This window comes from Planococcus citri, chromosome 4, assembly GCF_950023065.1.
Source record: "Planococcus citri chromosome 4, ihPlaCitr1.1, whole genome shotgun sequence".
In the NCBI taxonomy this organism is placed as follows: Eukaryota; Metazoa; Arthropoda; class Insecta; order Hemiptera; family Pseudococcidae; genus Planococcus; species Planococcus citri.
Window position 1 is genome coordinate 20,262,456 of NC_088680.1, and position 19,965 is coordinate 20,282,420.

A 19,965-nucleotide genomic window follows, 5' to 3' on the forward strand; every position below is an offset into this window, starting at 1 on the left:
CTCGTCAATAAACGGTTCAAAACGTAAGTTCGTGATTTTCTGAAAGAGAGCTTCTCGTAAGTTCTCCGATATTGGCAGTTTCTCATTATCCAACCATTTTATGATTTCGGCCGGTTCCCTGATGTTTTCGACTAAACGCTGGTGGTGTTTGTCAAGGCGACCTACTATGAGTAAACGAGTAGTCGCTTTCCGAATGGAGTCATCGAATCTTGTATTCGGTCGCGGAACTGAAGCATCCACAATATCATTAAGTCTGCGTACTCTTAATTCGTCAAACAGCATCTGCCGCCAATTTCGGTAGCTACTTTTCTCCGTCAGCTTATAATCGATATTCGGGAACATAGAATTGAAGGTTAGCGGAGCACATCCAATATTTCCCACCAGTGGTGGCATCGGTACTGCGGAGGCACCCGTTGACATGATAGGTTGCCTTAAAGATGCGGATGTGGTGCTACTCGAAACCACATTTGCAGCAGTGGTATGTAAATTCACCAATTTATGAGCTGTCACATAACGACCAGCAGGTTTACTAAACGTTGTCACCGTAAGTCGCGGCATATCAGATGCGCTGGATGTAATTGATACTGATATCGGAACTGCCGAAGTCACCGGAACAGCAGATGTCACCGGAGGTGGTGGTGGTGGCGGCATGAAAAAGTAGTTTGGCAAATTGCCCACTAACGAAATCGGATTCGCATTCGAAATCGGATTAGAAATCTGATTACTTACTGAGCTGCTCACAGGAACACTGATTGTCGATCGCATAAAACTTTCCAGCTCAGCTTTGATACGATCCACTATAGGATTTATTATAGCCTCCATCTTGTCCGAATGAAGTTTACACAAGTACACAATCACTACCGAAATGTTAAAAAACAAGCAACGAATCGAAACCTACGCTTCTGTCTACCATGTAGGACTAATCGTATATTCGAATAATAATAAACACATCGAGAAATAAACGGAAATATATTCGTTATAAAAGTATAAAAAAATATCATCAATCAAGAATATCATCGAAGTCGCCTCTATAAACTAAATCAACGAGGTAGTAAACAGGAGAGCACCCGGATAAGAAGAACAGCCAGGTAAGTATCGCATCGAAGCTGAGATTACTCCCAGTACTGCCAACGCCAACAAATACACTACCTGAAGTACTAGCCCCTGGGATTTCCCGTGCATCTACGTGCAAAAATTTGTTCTATTCCTATTTATGTAGCAGAATAGGCAAAACACGGAGTTTTAACGTAAATTAAACCTCTATAATGACTTTATAACAAACTAAAATCGAGTAAATTGATGCTCACTTTCAGTTGAATTATTCATACTTGGTACATTTTGACATATTACACATCATTATAGTCAAATTTTGAATTTTTCGCCCCCTTCATCCCCCACCATCAACCCTTACGAAAAAAATATTGTCAAATTCGTGATCTACAACCACGAAAACATACATTTCGACATGTCACACATCATTATAGTCAAATTTTGAATTTTTAACCATTTTCACCCCTCAGCCCCCACCATTGACCCCTACGAAAAAAAATATTGCCAAATTCGTGATCTACACCCTCAAAAACATACATTTCGACATATCACACATCATTATAGTCAAATTTTGAATTTCTCGCCCCCCTTACCCCCTCATCCCCCACCCCTACAAAAAAAAATATTGTTAAATTCGTATTTTGCGACCCAAAAAACATAAATCTTGCATAAAATTGCATATTTTCGGACTTGAACGCAAAAAACAAATTTGGGGGCTTAAGGTCCACAAAAAAGGGGGAAGCGTACACCGGATTCACCTGGACACCCCAAATTCGTGTTCGGCGTATCAAAAAACCCCCGTGTACCAAAATTCAGCTTGTTATCAAACTTTTCCCTATGGAATTTTGCAAACAAAACTAAGTTTTCATCAAAACTCACATTTGCCAATGGCAAATGTGAGTTTTGATTCTAACCCTTGGTTTTGAAGGTGAATTTCACACCAAAATGACTTTGATCCAAAAAAACCGAATATGTCACATTATAGAGTGTAAAACGGTATATCCAAATCTGCCATAAAACGGTATTTTTTTTTTTTGGCAAATGTGAGTTTTGATTCTCAGCTCCTCAATTTCAATACGCTACGAAGTACGAAGTTGACTGCTGGTGAATTTCAAGTCGTTTTGGCGCCTCCAGCAACTTTTTGAAAATTCAAATTTCCTAAAAGTAGCTGGCAGCTTCAAAACCATTTGAAACCACCATGTAGTCTGCGAAGTAAATTTCAGCTTGCCAACTCCATTTGATAAATTAATGTAGGTGAAATTTCAAGTTTCAAAAATCTACTGGAGGCTCCAGTAATTTTCAAAAAAGTCGATTTGCAGTGTTCGCAGTGTTGAAATATTTCTGACTAGCAGCCAATCAGAAACGAGAATTGAGAAAGTGGGAAGCGCCCTTTGTAGCCAAATGATAAGAACGTGAGGGAAAACAACAACAATAATTATTTTTAACAAATTTTTCGACGAATTTTTCTCAATTTTTTTAAGGCAACGAAGCAATAAATTTGGAGACAAATCTTAGTGTGACAGTGCCAATTACATTCTGCTTCAACTGCGCTAATGTCAATCGTAAGTATTTGGAACATGCCAAAGTCCGGCGGATTAGTTGCATGCGTCTTCAAAGTTGAAGTTCTTAGTTCTTTTGAGAACAGATTTACTTACATACGTATTACTTATTACAGATAATCTCATAGTGTTTTTTTCGGTGATTGCTGCCATCTAAATTCGGTTTCATTATTCACGATTTGGAAGAATGACTGGTAAGCCCTATCGGATGATACATTTATTTATCGTTATGGTCATGAAGCATCAGCGAATAATCTAACCAACCAAAACTTTTCACTTCAGCTCCGTATGAAGAAATAAAACTGGATATCCCCCCGAATAATGTTTTCGACACCATGAACGAATACAGAAAACAGAATCTCTTTTGCGATGTAACTCTCGATATCGGCGGTACTTTGTTTCCTTGTCATCGTCTCATTTTGACAATCTCGTCTACGTATTTTCAAGTCATGTTCAATGGAAATTTCAAAGAAAGCAATCTGAAAACTATTCCCATTCTGGACATCGATGCCGAAGTGATGGAAATTTTGCTGTCCGCTATTTATACCACGCGAATTCGTTTGTTTCCCAATAATGTGTACTTCGTATTAAAAGCGAGCCATCTGCTCCAATGTGATAAGATTTTCAACGCATGTGTGGACTGCATTATCAAAAACACAACCGTAGCCCATATGCTTCACTTACCTGAAACATGCGAATTTGCAAAAACCATAGGGGCTGAAGAATTATATGATGCGTGTGTAAGGAGGTTAGCGACGACCCTGATATTTTGGAGGAAAACTGACGGTTTCTTGGATCTTTCGTACGATGTATTAAAATATTTACTATCGAAAGTAAAATCGACGAAGACATTCTCGCAGCAATTATCCAATGGTGTAAATATAATAACATCAGTGCGAAGGATATTAAGATGCTCTTGCAAGTTCCTATTTTTAGCAAACAACCGAGCTGGACATCAGCAATGGCTGAACTGATGGTTGCTGGAAGAATTGAAGATAACAGTCAAAGTTTAGGATGCGGAATTCAATTCAATGATGACGATTTGAGCTTAAATCTTCATTTAAGTACTGTCGATGTTAAAAGTGGAGCTAGAGGATGGGGATCACTGAAGGTAAATGAGTCATTTAATAAATACACACTATCAAACTTTCAAGCCACGGATAGATCTTACAAGAGATTTTGTACAATTGGAACGAAGACTTACTGTTTAGAATCGAATTACTTCACCAGAAAATTCATTTTTTCTTGTTTCGAAGATAATGGTAGAATAGATTTGCAAGTGCCTAATGATCTTAAATGTCGTAATTCTGCTTACCGGTTGATCGCAGTTGAGAAAATGATTTATTTATTTTATGAATATTTTGCTACGTATATTTGGGTTTACCACTGTGAGTTAGACAAGTGGGAAAATAACGTTGTTCAAGTATCGTCATTATCGAATTCAAATCCGAGTGATTACGTACGATGGTCCGATGTTACGTTTTTAGATGGTGTTTTTTATGTTGTTGGATGTAAAAATAACTCCGGGTCTGATGATAGATATATTGTGACAATCGATTCTCTTGCTCCACTTCAGATTAGAAATTGTATCGCATTCCCAAATCCTTTTCAACATGAAAATGCGGCCGTTTGTACGTTTGATGGAAAAATAGCGATTTCAGGCTCCAATCACGATAGTACTTTGCATAATACCTATAGTATTTTTAATGTCAAGGCTACAAAATGGAGAATGGATCTGCAGCCTATGAATGAAGGCAGAGCTAAGCATAAACTGATTCATCGTAATGGGTTCATCTATGCTGTAGAAAAAAGGCCATTCATCAAAAATGAGAAATATGATATAAATTTGAATACGTGGATTGAGATCCCAAAATTGACGAAACGAGTTCAGTTCATCGACGTTGATGATGTTAAAACTACAATGGGTATATCCAACGTAATCTACGCTGAATCAATTCCACTGTAGGATTTGTATTCCAGAATGTAGACTGAGTAATTTTATACTAAGCATAAAGAGTGGTTATTTTTTTCAAATTTCTTTGTTGTTACTTTGTTATCCTTATTTTTATTGAGATGCCACTTCTTGGTATGCAATATTTTCTTGTATTTTTGTTTGCATGCTTGCTTTGATTATTAAAGGCATACCTACTTTATTCTTTTTATTTTACCGCTTCAATTCAGTTTTACCTAGTTTTATCGTTCTGTTAATTGTATTTTGAATAAAATCTCAACTTTGGCAGTTTTCCTGCAATTTTTTTCAAACTTGCAGGCTCGATTTTTGGGATAAGGTCAATTTTCGAACCGTCAAATCAAGTGAAAACGGTTTTGAACCGCAATTCGAACAGTTTTGAAGCCTCCAGCAAATTCCCACTAAATTTTACCAAATGAAGCTGAAAGTCGAACTGTAGGTAGTTTCAAGTGATTTTGAAGTCTCCAGCAACTTTTTAGAAATTCCCATAATTTGTTGTGTAAATGGTCGGAATTTTAAAAAAATCGCTGGAGGGCCCGCAACGACTTGTAGCCACCCGCAGTCGACTTAATAGCTTGTTGAATTTTGAACGCAGAGTGAATTTCACCTTCCCAACTTTATAATTTTGATTTTATTCCCTCATTTTTAACTGAAATGTAAAATCAAAAAATGCACTTTGGCACCGCTACTTGCAAAATTTCCCAAATCATGCACCTTTATCGAATGAGAAATCAACAATATCGAATAATACGTATATTAAAAACAATAATTAACTATGTTTCCATCGTAAAATATAAAACGTAAAAAACTTGATAAGCTACGCACGAAAAAAATATACATACTCGTACAAAAACATCACATCACATTAAGTATCATTGAATACCTATCATTCCAACGATAATAAACCAATTAGTACTGTATCTTGCAACTGGGCATCAATTCCAGTAATTTTCCCATCGAAGGGTAAGCTGAATTCATTAGAAATCCATTCATTATCGCGAAACTTCGTAACTTTTTCGGCGTTTATCTGCTTTATTAACCCAGCAGGACTGCTATAATCATAACCATCCGCTGATACAGGTTCGTTATCTTTAGAAACTTGTAAAATGATCGTATAGTTCCTGATCTCATTTTCAACCCATAATATCAACTTGAAAGGCGAATATTCACTGGGCCACTTACTCACAATAGTAAGCTTCAAGGGAACTTCCAAACTACACGAAAAATCACACAGCAGTAATCGATGAAATTGTGTTTCTGATTCCTTGTAATTCAACATCACAGAACATCCTCCAGAAACACCGTCGTCGAAGAAATGACTAGTACAACCAGTTTCGAAATTATCACTCAAACACGATGGCATTGGTAAGTTGTATTCCTGGTTAGCGAGATTATACCATAGCATAGAACTAGTAAAAGGCTCGTGGCTGACTCCTTGATTGAAAGTTATCTTGAAAGGAAGTGTATCGAGAAGATGAATGTATAAGTGAGGCCATAACTTAGCCCAGAATTTTCTTTCGACTTCGAAGAATTTATCATCGCTGGCCTGAGTTTCGTAAGTCCATCCAGTCGCGAACAGAGCCATTGACAATCCGTTAGAGCGAACTACCTCCATCGCTTTATCCGTATTGAATCCACCTCCTCCAAAAACACCTCGTCCGAATACGTCGATTCCTACATAAACGTCGAGCTGTCGTCCTCCAGAGTTTCGTAAACTCGTCTCTAAATTGATTTCTTTCCAGCCATAATTCAAGAAAATACCGTCGCATATTTCGAACGCTGTTTTATTATGCTTATTTAGTTCGTTTTGCCAAGTCAACGTACCTTCGGTCAAACTAACCGAGTCGTACCATATGACTTTACGAGTTCCCAGCTGAGACTTCAATTTCTCCAAAAACGTGATCAGTTTCGGTAGATGTGGTTTGTCGATACTATTTTCAATATTCATTAAATAACCATCGAAGTTATAATGTTTGCAAATACTGACTAGCTTCGATATAAACGATTCCATCATATCGTCATTGGTTAGCAACTGATCCCAGATTTTTTTGCCTTCGTTGAATTCGGTGATTACGGTACCAAGTATTTCAACGCCGTGAAAATGAGCTGCATTGATCCACATGAGAGGAGGAATCGTGATGAAATAATGACTAAAGTAGACGAAAGTATCGATGGCTGGCCAATGGTAAAATAGGTATTGATCTTTATACTTGGTTCCGTTGACAAAGCGGTCGTCTAAGTAGCCACCTTTCATGTCATGACAGACGAGTGTTTTGGGAACGCACGATCGCAGGGCTTTGATCGGTTTTCTGACACGTTTGTGACAATGGAAGCTGTTACTTTCGTAGCAGTATTTACTCGTCGACTTTAATGGTTTTACGAACACGGACCAATCTGATTTATCGTCCCAGGACAGAACATCGTCGAGTGTTTTCAAAGGTTCGCATTCGGTGATTCTATGCATACTGTTGGATATGATATTTGTACTGGTATACTGACTAGAGAGCTTACGACAGAATTTCAAAATTACTGGCAAACCACTGGGAAATTCGGCCACAGGTTACGAATAGAAATACGTTATCTCGTACGCGAAACCACTGCATTGAATGAGTGAAACACCTGCAAGATAGATTTGATAGATTAGAATGTATGTTCAATTGTTCACTAAGGATGAGTCATTATAGATTACAGGAATTTAATACTCACGTTTCAGTTACACCTGAACATATTTTGTCATTTGTCAGGTGGAAAAAATTGCTAAAATAACAGCAACGAAAAATAAATTGAAACTATTTGAAACAGGAAACACATTTTTAAAAAAGTGAAAAAGTAAGTTGTGATAACAAAATGCTGATAAAACGTGTTTTTAGGCTTCCATAACAAACATTAAAATCAGCTGATTTCTGAACCTGTTTTTTTTGTGTCCTTGCTTTTGCAACACGTGGCGTGGTCCACATGGCCGCATCTAAAGCTCTTTAATACAAGTATGGAAATAAATAGATTATGCTCTCAAGAAAGTCTTAGCATTTTACGTATGTATTACGTACTGCGCATGACAGGTTGGTGTCGTCACGCGGTGGAGGTGGGTGAAGCAACCAATGGAGTGCAACGTTGTACGTGAACAGCTGATTTGATGCTTGCTCGCGCACTGCGCAGTACGTAAAACTTACGTAAAATCCTATGACTTTCTTAAGAGTAATCTATTTCCATACTTGTATTAAAGAGCTTTAGCCGCATCCAGCGCATTTTAGCAACTTCCACATGCGATCGCTAAAGAGCCATTTTTGCGCGATCTCATTGGCCGGCGCTGCAGTACTCCATACACCTCGCTCCGCCCATCACGCGCGCTTCTCCGATCCATTCAAAATCCTTCAATTCATGGCCAAATTGCTAATGCCATAATTTCACCGATTATTAATGAATGTGACGAAATTTAATGGCAATTTTTATTCCATTATTATAATGCAAACATCAAATTAACGAAGTAAATAAAAAATAAAATAATAAAGGTAATAATATCACCCTTTGGGAAAAGTTGCTAAGCACCAAATGCCAAAAATAATTATGCAATAAGCGGGTGATCATTTTAGAAATGCGTCACACCAAAAATAGGAAATTTTCAAAAAAATTCTAAGAATAATAATTAATAATAATAACAGTAAAAGTATGCAAAGTTCAGAAACTCATAACTCAAATATATCATAAAGATCAAAAATTCAAAATCAATAATAATAAAACGATGCAAATTTTACAGAAACGAATACAATCAGAAAATCAAACGTACATACGTAGCGAGATTGAATGTTTTTTATCATTCTTTTTAGGAGCAATTCTATGTCGCCTATTTACAGCAGCAGGTTGACGATTATTACGATTTTTTCTTCGTTGGATCGCCGTAGGTTGCACCTTTATGCGTGCTCCAAGTGCACGACGAAGCGGCACACTTTTAGCTGCAGTGTGTAAAAAACTTACCCACTGTCCGGACGATCTAATTTTGCGTAATCGGCAAATAAACTTTTTGACTCCTTGTTGAGACATATCAGCGAGCCCAAACTTTCCATTCAACTGATGCAAAAGATCGAGTAAATCTGCAAAATTATATTCTTCATCTTCAACATCGTTAGCTTTCTCCAAGTTTGCATTTTCCTCCACTGCACTGTTCACAGATGCCATTTCGGCATGATCAAGATTCACAATATTATCACGGAGTTCGTTTTCAGTTTCTAAAACATTCACAGCAGATATTTCAATTACATTTGAATTCAAATTATCACGAAGTCGGCGTTCCTTTTCTGTCATAGTAGAAACATGTAGAGGTAAAAAGTAATCAATGGATGGCATTTTTTCTCCAAGAGCAACGAATGCCATTTGACGACGGCCTTCAATGGTGATAGATGGAAAGATGCTATTTTTCACATCATAAAACTGATAAACTGCGGCAATATGTTTACATAGCTTACCCATCACACCACCTTTGCAGTTACATGTAGCCTTTTCAGAATCAACGGTGTAAATAGTACCAGCAATATTTTGGCTGGGAACTTCATAGGTATGCTCATTAATCTTAACGATGTCCTCACGCTGAATGTATTCGGCTCTTCTAAAGATTTCTTGCAGGTACAAATGCTTACGTCGATCCCGAGAGTTGTAAAATTCACGCAACTTTCTTTTGTAAAAAACTTCCATTGTAGTTACAATGAAATCAAGTAATGCTACCAAGTTATAAGCTTTAACTCTATCGAGAACATTTTCTTTAAATAGTCTGATAGAAATCTCCGCGAAATTATTCGTATGATGAGCTGTTAGGCCGACTCTATAAGCTAAACACCACTTCTCTTTCATGGCATATTGATCCTGTAAGTAACTCTGCCATCCTGGATAACTGCTTCCTATGGCCATTGCACTTTCGTACGCGTCATCAGCTTCTTTTATATCAGTACTGTAGAGAATCGTTTGGAAAGTGGACATCAAATCTCCTTGGTGCGCCTTTTCAATTTTATGATTTGCGTCTTGCAACCATCGAAGTACGTATTGTAGTACATGGAATATGCATAACAACAAAACACTATCTGGCCAAATCGCCTTGGCTGCTCCGATCTCTGCCGCACAATTATCGGTCATAATCACGTTCGCATAGTTCTGATTAAAAAAAGAACTACCTAATTTCTCTACAATTGCTTGCTGTAGAATTTTGAACGCATTTTCAAACGAATTCATGGTCTGATCTTTAGTGATGATAACACCACAAGGTACTGCTCCACATGGCGTTGCACTGAGTAGAAATGTTATCGCATAGTTCTCATGATCGCAGCACGACGTAGTATCAATGAAGAGTATTTTTCGGGAAAAATCACACTGATGAATTCGTTGCATGATAGGCGTCACAATAATTAGTGCAAAGGGGTCCGTCTCATATTTAATAATAATATCATCCGCAGCATACATCGCGATTCTTTTGTCGAGCACCTTAATACAAAAGACAAAATACGTATGTACAATTAATAAGGAGTGAAAAATTAACACTATTGTGGTATAGTAAACGAGATATTTTACAGGAATATTGAAACATACTGGCAGTAAATCGGAACCATCTCTAGGACCAAAACTCGAATTTCTCCACAACATATACCAATATTGCACTGCTCGTTTTGTTGGGTTCATTTGAGCATTACCTAACAGCGTTTCATCATCCAACGAATTTTTCTCTGTTTCACCATTTCGATCTTCAAACAAGATCTTATTTTCATGGTACTGGCTAGCACTGGCAATATTCATGCCCAAACTGAAATACTCGAAGAACTCATCACGAATACTTGTTGGTGTTGTTAAATGCTTCATTGCCGAAGGTGAATTTAAAGGGTGATTGTGAGATCCACGTATAATAATAATCCCGGGCATTCCATTCTGCCACAAAAAGAATAGCATAAATTATTTGTATCAAGATGAAAAATGCCATATGAAATCAATGTTTAATGTGATGAATGATAATAGTTGGAAAGCTTACTTTGACGTAAGGATCGTTGCGCTTCGTATATGGAGTAGTAACTTTCACCGTGATAATTAGCTGAGCTGAACAGCTGGTGCTTTTAGACAAACCTCGTTTATTGTTATTTTTCTCATCGACAGGCCTTTTTTGGTAATCGCTATGGTGGCAATACAATAATTTCCTGTGTAAAAACAGATTAGCATTCAGCATTTATTTACCAATAAGACTTATGGGCAGCAAATCAAATGCAGGGCATACTTACTGACAGACAATTTTCACTGATTGGTTTGGTTTTGTACTTCGTGTTTTCCATTGCGTGGCTGTGTTCAAGGAAAATTCGCATACCCAGTCACTGCAGTCTTGCATGTTGAATAAGTTGCAACGGATATGGCATTCACCATTTTGCGACTTTTCTGATACAATTTCATGTTGCCAGTTGGATGGCAGAATTTCGCTAGTTATAACTTGGTTGAATTCCATAATTACTTATAATTATTATTTGCCAGAAAAGGCACAGTTCCGAAAACTAAAAACTGCGCGGATTTAAGCGGGAAGACATCGCCGGAAAATTTTAGCGCTGATAAGAAGTGAAGAGCGGACGATGGGCAGTTTGCATGCGGGGCAGGAGGCGATAGCTGGCCAATCGCATGGCGCAAAAACGGCTCTTTAGCGATCGCATGTGGAAGTTGCTTAAATGCGCATCGAGCTGATTAGTGATTAGATTGTTGTTTACTACAAATGGTGCTTTTCTTGAATTTTATTTAGTTTCTTTTACTTTAAAGTTTAAACTTTGATGTATATTATGGCGAAGGATTGCTTAATCCGAATCGAATAATCAAAGCTAAAGTAAAGGTAAACCATGATAGATAGTTTGTTATCACCATAACGCTTTATTTTACCGTAGTTTTTGATTGTGATAATGAACGAGTAGTGCTAGTCAATTTCATCACATCGCTTTTCGTTTGTTTGTTTGTTAACGTAGATAACGTAGCTTTTCTCTTGGAGCACCCAACGTAGAATTTCGTAATTATCGTAGCATTATAATTAACAAAATGAATAATTGCATCAATCTCGATGTTATTGTTGAACTATCAAGAGTCGAAGACGTCTCCGAAGCTGGCGAAACAGTCAAAAAATGTCGTAAGCGAGTCAAATGTGAAGAGTTATCCTTCACGTGCCACTACTGTGATAAACTATTTTTCGAGAAGAAGGAGCTTCGTAGTCATATCAAACATCATATGAAAAATGAGCACACAGTCAAGTGCCCAGTTTGCAATATTGGCCTTTCACGCAAAAGTTATCTACAGGAACACCTAAACATCCACAATGGACGGCAGCCGTTTTCGTGCTACTATTGTGGTAAATCGTTTACTTTATGGTCTAACCTAATAAAACATAACAGGATTCACACCGGCGAGAAACCTCACGCGTGCGACCAATGCGACAAACGATTCATCTTGAAGAAGAATCTTATCGAGCATCGTGTAACGCACACCGGAGAAAAACCATTCAAGTGTAAAGTCTGCGATAGACCATTCACCCGACGAAGTAGTCTAGTCAGACATTTCACTATCCACACCGGAGAGAAGAAGTTCGTTTGCAACATCTGTAACAAAACTTTCGCTTGGAAAAGTTACCTTACGCGACATATGCCAGTTCACTTGAATGGCAAACGTGAACGTAAACCAGCCGAACCGAAAGTTGTCAGTGTATTATTGCAAAATGCATTACAAGAGGTAATTATTTTCCATCTTTAATACCTTACTACGTATTGTAGCGCAATTTGACTAATAGTTATCATTTTTTTCACAGTTGATGACCCCAGAAGAATTTGATATTCTTACTACTAAAGATCTCGTTGTAGTTTGCGATCGTGTTTAAAAATTGAATTCATCAACACGAGTATTGGGTTATCGTACGGTCCGTATCTATTTGCCAATATTTTCACGTTTTGTCCTTTTTACGTGGTTTTGTTTTAAGATCTGTTTTACTTATCGTATTTTAATCCATATTCTTTTCCCTATTTTGTATCTCTTTTTTCCACGAAGTACGACCTTCGGTCTACTTGATGCTATTTTATACGTTAATGTTTTTCTCCGTCTGTCTCTATACTTTCATTTCATACTTTTTATTTTAATTATCGAAAATTCCTTCGTGAATTTTCGCTTTCTTGTGTTCATATTTTGTTTTATTTTTAAATTATTTCGATTTTACTTTCAACTGGCGTTTGAAAAGTGAAAACGATTTAGATTTGTAATAAGTATTTTACAAAATGTCAATTTGTTTCCAAGGTGATTGTTCCTCTAATCATCATTTCGTCGACTGATATTAATTCGTCTTTATGTAAAAGCCTTCGTGCTTAATGTTTTTATAGATATTATTGTATGCGAATTCATGTTTCAAAGCGGATACTTTCGTATATTTGTAAGTTGTAATTTTATTGATGTTTTTTCTTTTTGAATAATTTGTGATTTTTATTCTTCATTGTTACCCATACGGATATTAGTCATGTTTCATGTTGTTTGTATTATTAATTATAATAAATGTGTGTTCTCGATGATGTTTTCGTAATATTTGTAATTTGTATTGAAAAAATAACCTCAATTAGGTATATTGAGATTGACTTGAGTATCACCGGAAAGTTATGAAGGATCAGCTTTTGGGTCAATCATGAATCAATTAGTTTGTTAACGAACTCGTCGTTCAATTTGATTACCTTGCTTCGAACCTAAAGTAGACGTTGGAGTGGAGAACCGGCTACAATACTCTGATAAATGCTCAAAAATGGAAAAAATTCAAGAAATAGCAAAAAAAAATATTATATTATGATACAAAAAAAATTTGAACTTTGAACTTTCGCCGTTTCGCGGAATTTGTTGATAAAAGTGTTTTTTTGGCTTTCAAAACAAACGTATCGTTGAAATCAGCTGATTTCTGAACCTGTTTTTTTGTGTCCTTGCTTTCATCTTTTATCTGTTCCTTTGTTTTGCAAATTTATTTCAAGTTGCATTTCGCTGATATTTTTCCAAAATTTGGACGATTATCTTTCAAATTGTTTGATTTATTGAATATTTCCGCTTATAATGTCGGAGGAAAGTTCATTCGAAATCATAAACAGGAAATCCGACGAACTAGAAGCCTTGAAAAATGGTAATCACTCCCTTAACTAAGTATTGCTGTTATCTACTACGCAGTTCATATTTTCACTGCTTATACCCTTAAATCGAACGATAATTAAACTAAATTTACGCTACTTTATCGCAGATATTGTGCAAAGAACCAATATGAAAAGTGCTTCGTTGGTTTCCAGTCCACCTTCAGATTTACCCAATTTCATAACTGTTTCATCATACCCTACTCCAGGTCCAAGTGGCGTTACATATCCAGCAGGAGCAAAGTAATCAAGACTTCAATCACTTGAAAAGATTATTCTACGAACAGTTTTACTAATTACGATCATATTCCGCAGATCAGATAATTCCGACCCTCAATCAAAATCTGATAGCGAAAAATCACCCGAAGGCAATGACGGATCATTGGGCAGTTCTATATTCGGCTGGGTTAAAGATACTGTTGGCACTACGGGCACTTCGTTACTCAGCAAAGTTGCTGAAAAAGCCAAAAGTTCTGTCGATTCTGTTATAACGACGTTGGATCCGCAGATGAGAGATTTCATTCGTAAGTCTCCTCTTCTGTTCATTTCACCGAAGATACCAATTACATACGTCATTAATCGTTCTATATTTTCAGCTAATAATGGAGGCGTTGAAATAATCGTAGCTTCTGATAAAGAAATAGAAGTCAGTCCGATACGTGAAGCTTTCCAACAAACATTTAGTAGAAGTTCTGTCAGGTTTGTGAATTTTCCATTAATTTTTCTTTGATGCGAAATTTGTTACGAGTTATGTACGTTATTTTGCAGAGGGCTTGAAACTGATACTATCGAAGTAGCTAAACAAATAGTCGGATTCGATTCCGCATCTCAAGCTTCCACACTTCGAGTGGATAGTATAAGAAACCAGCATCCAGTCAACTGCCCTATAATCGCAGTACAGAGTTTTATTGCCGAAATTAGCGAAGACAAGTAAAAATAATGATTATGCATGATGAGTACTTTTGAAATCAATTCTGACGTGAATTTTTTCCATTGCACAGATGGTATGATCTCGATTTACTGGTATTACACGATCTCGAAAAAGGTTTACAATTGGAAACTTATTCGCAAATGATTCCTATCCCCACTTCCATAATTAACTTAGCCAGAGAAGATACGGAAAAAGATTATAAGTATTCGAAAAGTGGATTCTCCGTTACCGTCTCTCACATAATGGGAAACAACTTACAGGTAATACGACGAAATTATTTTATTATATATTCAAGAAACTCAAAACAAATAAACGAATAGGACAAATAAGAAAATAAATAAATAGCTTTGCTATGACTTAGAAGTGATAATTTTTTATAAACCACTAGGTACATCCTTCCGAATGGCATGAAACCTTGACCGGGGTATCAAGAAGAAGTAGAATACTATTCGCAGCAAAAGTTCTCGCCAACCTATACAAAAACACATTACTGTAAATTTTCACTTTTATTGTCGGCGTGTAAATTTTTCATTATAAATAATACATGGCTTATGAAATCAGTTTGTAACCATCACACGTTATATATTTAGATGATTAAATACATGTGAATCTTAACAGTTAGTGTAAAATGATGAAGCTATTCCATCGCATTGCCATACAACAACCAAAGCGTATAAGCTGATTATCAAGCTACCAGATAATGAATTCCAGTTACGTACTTCAGACGAATGAACGTCTTCGTCAATGTAAATAAAAAAATGTGTTAAAAATCATGTCCTAAAGGATTTTACTTTGTTGGTTGATTCTGAGATCACTTTTTCCATGGTTTTTAAACAGTTTTTAGCCGCCATGTGTACTTTTTCGTCTAGTTTATCTGCGCAGATTAACGATAAAATTAGCATTACTTAATTTAATTCTCTTGTTATGTTTCCATAATGTATAAATAAATACGTACATATATTTGGTTTGCCTTTAATCGGGTAACGAATGGGTAACGGTTGAGGGTTTTCGAAAACGAATACGTAAGGGTCTTCTAACTCGCCTTGTGGGTATTCGATTCTGTATTGTTCTTGAGTAAGACAATCGACTAAATTAACGCTACCGATTAGAGCAGATGACGGGTAATCGGCTGGAAACTTGATATCTGCAGAAAAATATTCGTCAATAATACGAGTTCGTGATCAACTAATCAGCTAGGTATCGTTACTACTCGTAATAGAAAATCAGCTCACCTCCTACAATATTACGATACGTGTTTTCTTGTTTTATGGCATCTTGACGGGAAACTTTTATACCAGTTGAAGCTATCCATAATTTACCTCTATAAGAGGTATACCAAGTACGACCTTCTCCCCTATAACATATTAAAATATGAGAAGGTATTCGTAAAATAATGATGATTGAGATGATGAAAACGTCATACTTTCGTATACCGTGGACCAAAAATTGAGCCCAAGGTTGATGAACACTGAGACAGAATCCTTCATCGGTCATTTGACGTAATCCATAATCTAAAATATGGCCTGAATTGTAATCGATCAGATCTAGCGAACGAGAAATCTTCTGATGTTTCACGCGACCTTTGAACTAAACGAAAATACGAGACAGGATTAATATAGAACTAGAACATCGTAATTCATCGTAGAAGCTTACTTTTGGCTTGAAACTAGTGAAGTATGGATCCAAAAGATGATTTACACTGTTGAGCTTTGCATTCTTTGGAGCAATCGACTTCGATTCAGCGATACTTTTTATATCTTTTTCGGTGATTCGATTCGAATTCTCTTTTTCTTCGACTTCGACGATTTTTCCTCCTGCTGGAAGTGAAAATATTCGTAATAATTTTGATCTAAAAATTTTTAAAAAAGGAACCGAAAATAAAAAATAACCTTCGATATTTATGGTAATTTTTTTCTCCATTCTAGATTGATTCTTTTTTTTGAAGAATTCTTCTTCCTTTTTCTTAATTTCATCTCGTTGATCGAGCGTCAACCAAGGATTGACAGAACAGTAATAATCGCTATCGTCGTCGAACACGTGGGTATGTTTTTCACTGCACACGAAAAAAAACATCACGAACAATAATTCCAGTACGGATTTTCTAAATGAAAAATACATTTACTTACGTATTTCTATCAAACTCGAGTAGCTTATTTCGTTGATTAATCGCTTCCTGCAATCCTTTCTGCATCTGGACTTTGGGTTTTTCTTGGGTCAACAACTGTTCGTATAATTTAGAGGCTTTATCAGTATCTCCATTGAAAACCAATAGCTCTTCGTTGGTACAAACCTACGATCAAAATATTATTAGCTTAGAGACTGCTTAAAAATTCAAAGACTACTAATTATGTGAAAAAAAGTTTACCAGAGTTTCACAGACAAAACAAGGTCCAGAGCCTTCTTGCTGGCACACGATTCTTCCACATTTCATGCAATTATTAATAAGAGCGTGCTTCTTTGCTTCGCAGTTGCAAAGATAGCGACCTAAAAATATTAATACGAATTAAGAATCAGCTCGATAAGATTTCTAAACACGATTCTGACTGTTTTTGAGCTACCTTTGAGAAGCACGGTTTCTCCATCTTTGGCGTAAAAATTGACGAACTTGTTTTTCTTTTTCGGAATTGTTGAAGCGGTATCGGTATTACTTTTGGGTGATTTTTCCACCTGAAAATACATAAAGTTAAGCAATAGATCGTGAAAAACAAGAGAATACGAATTTGAATCACGTACAGGTGGGTTAGCTTTCTTCGCAGGTACATCGAAGTTGATACTTGCATCGCTTTTTATCACGTTTTTATTATTCTTCAGCGTATATTTATCATCATCGTCATCGTTACGCTTTTTTTGAACGAGTTCGTTGTTTACTGCAAATAAAGGTTAACGTAAGATTGAAACAATGATGACAAAATATGCAGATTCTTCGACCGAAGATGATCATAACTTACTAGTTTGTCTACGTTTGATGAATTCTGTAATGAATCTTCTCGATTTAGGATCTTTGTAGTTTAGAAATCCTTTTAAATGTGTTTCTAAATCTCGATCTTGTTGAAATGCTATTAATTCCCTGAAAATGAACTCGAGATATAGAATGAAAAACTACAAGTAGGATAAAGCTTGAAAATTCATGTCTTACTTGGCCGTTTCATCGTCAACTTGGAAATCCAAGATATCGGAAAGTTTGTCTTTGACCCATTCTTTTAAGATTAATTTTTGGTCACTCATTTTGAAGGAACTGCTTGAGCTTCAATTTAACGATAATATCATTCGGAAAAATTATTTCTGAATCGAATTTTGAACCATGGAACCACGTTTGACGTTGAAAACCGCTTCACAGATTGCACAAGAATGAAAGTTTGTCAACTTTTGAAGAATTTTGATAAGAGTTTACCCCTCCCTGACGCACTTTTGCGGATTGCATGCCATCTGCGCATGCGCGTGTTTCGTTTCTAATTATTGCTGATAAGAATATGAAAATTGCAAGAAAAAGTTTGAAAAAATCGAATTAAATTAATTAAAGTTTCAAACAACTGTGTGAAAATAATTTTTTGAGATTTTAATTCACTCGATGTTTAGTAAAAATTAAAAATGGCATTAGTGGCTTACGACTGTAGCGATGAAAGTGAACCCGAAAATGACGAAGATGTGCCCATCATTGTAGAAGAAGTTCGCAAACTAAATGTAAAAACACCTCTGGACCCTTCCAAAATCCAGTTATCCGATGACGAAGATGAAATCGTCCCATCGTCATCTAAATTTTTCTTACCAGCTCCAACGAAATCTCAACCAGTGATAGATGAAGGTTTGCGAACACTGTTCTATTAGTTAACCTGTTTCTGAAAATTGACATAAATTGTGACCAATTTGCAGGTAGGAGCGAAGATGTAGTAGCTACTCTCAAGTCTATGCTGCCACCTCCTAAATCCGTGAAGAAATTCGGTTTAACGTTACAACCATTGAGGCAAAAATACTTTCAAGTATGACGCTGTCCTAGTTTCTCATTCTCTGTAATGCTCCTCGCAACTGTATTTTTAAATATTTGATTAAAATTTATTAAGGTTAAAACTGACGATGATTCGAAACCTCCTGTTGAAAATGGTGAAGATGAAGATCAATCGTCGCAATCTAAATTACCCTCGATGGTACGTAGCTCATTCAATATTCTGATATGTACATATATGTATTCTATTCGAACATGTATCATTTACGAAGTAATTTCCACAGAGCTCAGGAACTGGCTTACTCGCAGTATTACCAAGACCTTTAAGCGAACAGAAAGCTTCATCTTCGGAAAACAAAACCAAGCCAAAAGCATCTCTTATTCCTCAAGCTTTTCTAAAAGCTAAACCTATGCCTACTCAAGTTAGCAAACCATCAGCTCAACCAAGCAAACCATCCACTCAGCCAGTAAAACCGGCCAATGATGACGATGACGACGATGTTGACGTTGATGCTGTAGATTTCTTCTCGCTGAATAAAAACGATTTCGAAGATTTACCCGAACCTATCGATATAGATATCGCATTACCTGCTCCTACTGTTCCGTTCCAAGGCCCTCGTGTGGACGGAAATGGCGAAAGTTCCAGTGGAGAATACACCGTACCTAAGAAACCAGAAAATTTCAATATGACGTATCAAGATAGCGCAGGAAATTCTCTGAATTTAGATGAGCAGACGGTGAATATTACGAAGAATAATGATCATCTTAATGATTTTCGATTTTTTATAAATCGCCTGTTTTTTTTTTTTTTTTTAATTTTTCAGATGCAAAGGCATTTCGGTCGTAAAAGGAAGGGAGATTCTATTGATGATATGGAAGTGATCGATGTCAGTCAAGAAGATGTACTAGCTGAGTCTAAACGATTAGTAACTATGCAGTTGACCGAGGAAGGATGTACTCCTATGCCTTATAAGCTCTCTGGTCCGTCAACTTTATCCAAACGAAAACATCAAATCACTTATTTAGCCTTCCAGGTAATTAATCTTTCGTCAACTTGTAAATTCGTCTGTATTGGAATATACGAATCTGGTTATTGACTCGTGTGATACTTTTAGGCCAAAGCCAGAGAACAAGAGTTGAAAAATTTCTGGGCTCAAAACAGACTCACGAAAAAACAAACGCAACAGAAATACGGATTCTGAACTATTCGTCCGGCGTTGTATTTTATTGTTTCATTTGCTAATCGCAGTTTTAGCGAAATGTATTGTAATTCATGTAAATATTTCCTAATAATAAAAAGTATTGTGGTTTTTTTTTCGTTGGTTATTATTGTCCCAATATTTTCGTACATCGCAGATATTTTTGCAATTTTTCTT

At 36.5% G+C, this 19,965-nt stretch overlaps 7 protein-coding genes across 10 annotated transcripts; 4 read left to right on the top strand and 3 right to left on the bottom strand.

Annotated features, from left to right (window-relative positions):
• The first annotated feature begins 2,145 nt into the window (after positions 1-2,145).
• LOC135843583 (uncharacterized) lies at positions 2,146-4,851 on the top strand. The gene is made up of 3 exons (XM_065361516.1): positions 2,146-2,612; positions 2,726-2,803; positions 2,892-4,851. Exon 3 carries the CDS (start codon positions 3,520-3,522, stop codon positions 4,573-4,575), a length of 1,056 nt encoding a protein of 351 aa, XP_065217588.1. The 5' UTR covers positions 2,146-2,612; positions 2,726-2,803; positions 2,892-3,519; the 3' UTR covers positions 4,576-4,851.
• A 467-nt stretch (positions 4,852-5,318) lies between these two features.
• Positions 5,319-7,533, bottom strand: ENGase (Endo-beta-N-acetylglucosaminidase). Its single transcript, XM_065362265.1, has 2 exons — positions 7,285-7,533; positions 5,319-7,197 (listed from the first exon to the last, which is right to left on the bottom strand). Exon 2 carries the CDS (start codon positions 7,040-7,042, stop codon positions 5,465-5,467), a length of 1,578 nt encoding a protein of 525 aa, XP_065218337.1. The 5' UTR covers positions 7,043-7,197; positions 7,285-7,533; the 3' UTR covers positions 5,319-5,464.
• A 326-nt stretch (positions 7,534-7,859) lies between these two features.
• Positions 7,860-11,193, bottom strand: LOC135844137 (uncharacterized). 2 transcript variants are annotated; one of them, XM_065362257.1, is made up of 5 exons: positions 10,827-11,193; positions 10,583-10,745; positions 10,150-10,482; positions 9,039-10,044; positions 7,860-8,801 (listed from the first exon to the last, which is right to left on the bottom strand). In XM_065362257.1, exons 1-5 carry the CDS (start codon positions 11,042-11,044, stop codon positions 8,353-8,355), a joined length of 2,169 nt encoding a protein of 722 aa, XP_065218329.1. In that variant the 5' UTR covers positions 11,045-11,193; the 3' UTR covers positions 7,860-8,352. The 2 variants fall into 2 exon arrangements, with proteins under 2 accessions (XP_065218329.1, XP_065218328.1); XM_065362256.1 differs by having other exon boundaries at positions 7,860-10,044.
• Positions 11,194-11,281: 88 nt separating this feature from the next.
• LOC135844146 (gastrula zinc finger protein XlCGF67.1-like) lies at positions 11,282-13,124 on the top strand. Its single transcript, XM_065362271.1, has 3 exons — positions 11,282-11,416; positions 11,547-12,300; positions 12,377-13,124. The coding sequence occupies exons 2-3, from the start codon at positions 11,617-11,619 to the stop codon at positions 12,443-12,445; spliced, it is 753 nt and encodes a 250-aa protein (XP_065218343.1). The 5' UTR covers positions 11,282-11,416; positions 11,547-11,616; the 3' UTR covers positions 12,446-13,124.
• Positions 13,125-13,527: 403 nt separating this feature from the next.
• Positions 13,528-15,609, top strand: LOC135844145 (protein PRRC1-like). The gene is made up of 7 exons (XM_065362269.1): positions 13,528-13,714; positions 13,829-13,961; positions 14,034-14,242; positions 14,315-14,417; positions 14,487-14,648; positions 14,720-14,909; positions 15,038-15,609. The coding sequence occupies exons 1-7, from the start codon at positions 13,648-13,650 to the stop codon at positions 15,143-15,145; spliced, it is 972 nt and encodes a 323-aa protein (XP_065218341.1). The 5' UTR covers positions 13,528-13,647; the 3' UTR covers positions 15,146-15,609.
• Positions 14,914-18,014, bottom strand: LOC135844141 (activating signal cointegrator 1). 3 transcript variants are annotated; one of them, XR_010558459.1, is made up of 13 exons: positions 17,786-18,014; positions 17,598-17,716; positions 17,383-17,516; positions 17,208-17,316; positions 17,015-17,133; positions 16,776-16,939; positions 16,539-16,702; positions 16,303-16,466; positions 16,073-16,236; positions 15,882-16,003; positions 15,605-15,793; positions 15,369-15,523; positions 14,914-15,121 (listed from the first exon to the last, which is right to left on the bottom strand). XR_010558459.1 is itself a non-coding variant. In XM_065362264.1 (13 exons), the coding sequence occupies exons 1-13, from the start codon at positions 17,872-17,874 to the stop codon at positions 15,095-15,097; spliced, it is 1,644 nt and encodes a 547-aa protein (XP_065218336.1). In that variant the 5' UTR covers positions 17,875-18,014; the 3' UTR covers positions 14,914-15,094. The 3 variants fall into 3 exon arrangements, 2 of the variants coding, with proteins under 2 accessions (XP_065218336.1, XP_065218335.1); XM_065362264.1 differs by having other exon boundaries at positions 15,441-15,523; positions 16,303-16,463; XM_065362263.1 differs by having other exon boundaries at positions 15,441-15,523.
• Positions 18,015-18,098: 84 nt separating this feature from the next.
• On the top strand, positions 18,099-19,903 carry LOC135844144 (proline-rich protein PRCC). The gene is made up of 6 exons (XM_065362268.1): positions 18,099-18,451; positions 18,520-18,626; positions 18,708-18,791; positions 18,874-19,326; positions 19,414-19,623; positions 19,705-19,903. Exons 1-6 carry the CDS (start codon positions 18,238-18,240, stop codon positions 19,789-19,791), a joined length of 1,155 nt encoding a protein of 384 aa, XP_065218340.1. The 5' UTR covers positions 18,099-18,237; the 3' UTR covers positions 19,792-19,903.
• Positions 19,904-19,965: the final 62 nt, after the last annotated feature.

Bases quoted from the DNA above. Each gene is read 5' to 3' on its own strand.
- LOC135844137 (XM_065362256.1), bottom strand. From the start codon at position 11,044: ATGGAATTCAACCAAGTTATAACTAGCGAAATTCTGCCATCCAACTGG. The intron at 10,746-10,826 runs GTAAGTATGCCC...GTTTTTACACAG, and splicing joins TCAGTGAAAATTGTCTGTCA to GAAATTATTGTATTGCCACC. The intron at 10,045-10,149 runs GTATGTTTCAAT...TTTTGTATTAAG, and splicing joins ATGGTTCCGATTTACTGCCA to GTGCTCGACAAAAGAATCGC.
- LOC135844145 (XM_065362269.1), top strand. From the start codon at position 13,648: ATGTCGGAGGAAAGTTCATTCGAAATCATAAACAGGAAATCCGACGAA. The intron at 13,715-13,828 runs GTAATCACTCCC...ACTTTATCGCAG, and splicing joins ACTAGAAGCCTTGAAAAATG to ATATTGTGCAAAGAACCAAT. The intron at 13,962-14,033 runs GTAATCAAGACT...CATATTCCGCAG, and splicing joins ACATATCCAGCAGGAGCAAA to ATCAGATAATTCCGACCCTC.
- LOC135844146 (XM_065362271.1), top strand. From the start codon at position 11,617: ATGAATAATTGCATCAATCTCGATGTTATTGTTGAACTATCAAGAGTC. The intron at 12,301-12,376 runs GTAATTATTTTC...TTTTTTTCACAG, and splicing joins TGCAAAATGCATTACAAGAG to TTGATGACCCCAGAAGAATT.
- LOC135843583 (XM_065361516.1), top strand. From the start codon at position 3,520: ATGCTCTTGCAAGTTCCTATTTTTAGCAAACAACCGAGCTGGACATCA.
- LOC135844141 (XM_065362263.1), bottom strand. From the start codon at position 17,874: ATGAGTGACCAAAAATTAATCTTAAAAGAATGGGTCAAAGACAAACTT. The intron at 16,940-17,014 runs GTAAACTTTTTT...TTTTGATCGTAG, and splicing joins GTTTTGTCTGTGAAACTCTG to GTTTGTACCAACGAAGAGCT. The intron at 16,703-16,775 runs GTAAGTAAATGT...TTTCGTGTGCAG, and splicing joins CTCGAGTTTGATAGAAATAC to TGAAAAACATACCCACGTGT.
- ENGase (XM_065362265.1), bottom strand. From the start codon at position 7,042: ATGCATAGAATCACCGAATGCGAACCTTTGAAAACACTCGACGATGTT.
- LOC135844144 (XM_065362268.1), top strand. From the start codon at position 18,238: ATGGCATTAGTGGCTTACGACTGTAGCGATGAAAGTGAACCCGAAAAT. The intron at 18,452-18,519 runs GTTTGCGAACAC...ACCAATTTGCAG, and splicing joins TCAACCAGTGATAGATGAAG to GTAGGAGCGAAGATGTAGTA. The intron at 18,792-18,873 runs GTACGTAGCTCA...TAATTTCCACAG, and splicing joins AATCTAAATTACCCTCGATG to AGCTCAGGAACTGGCTTACT.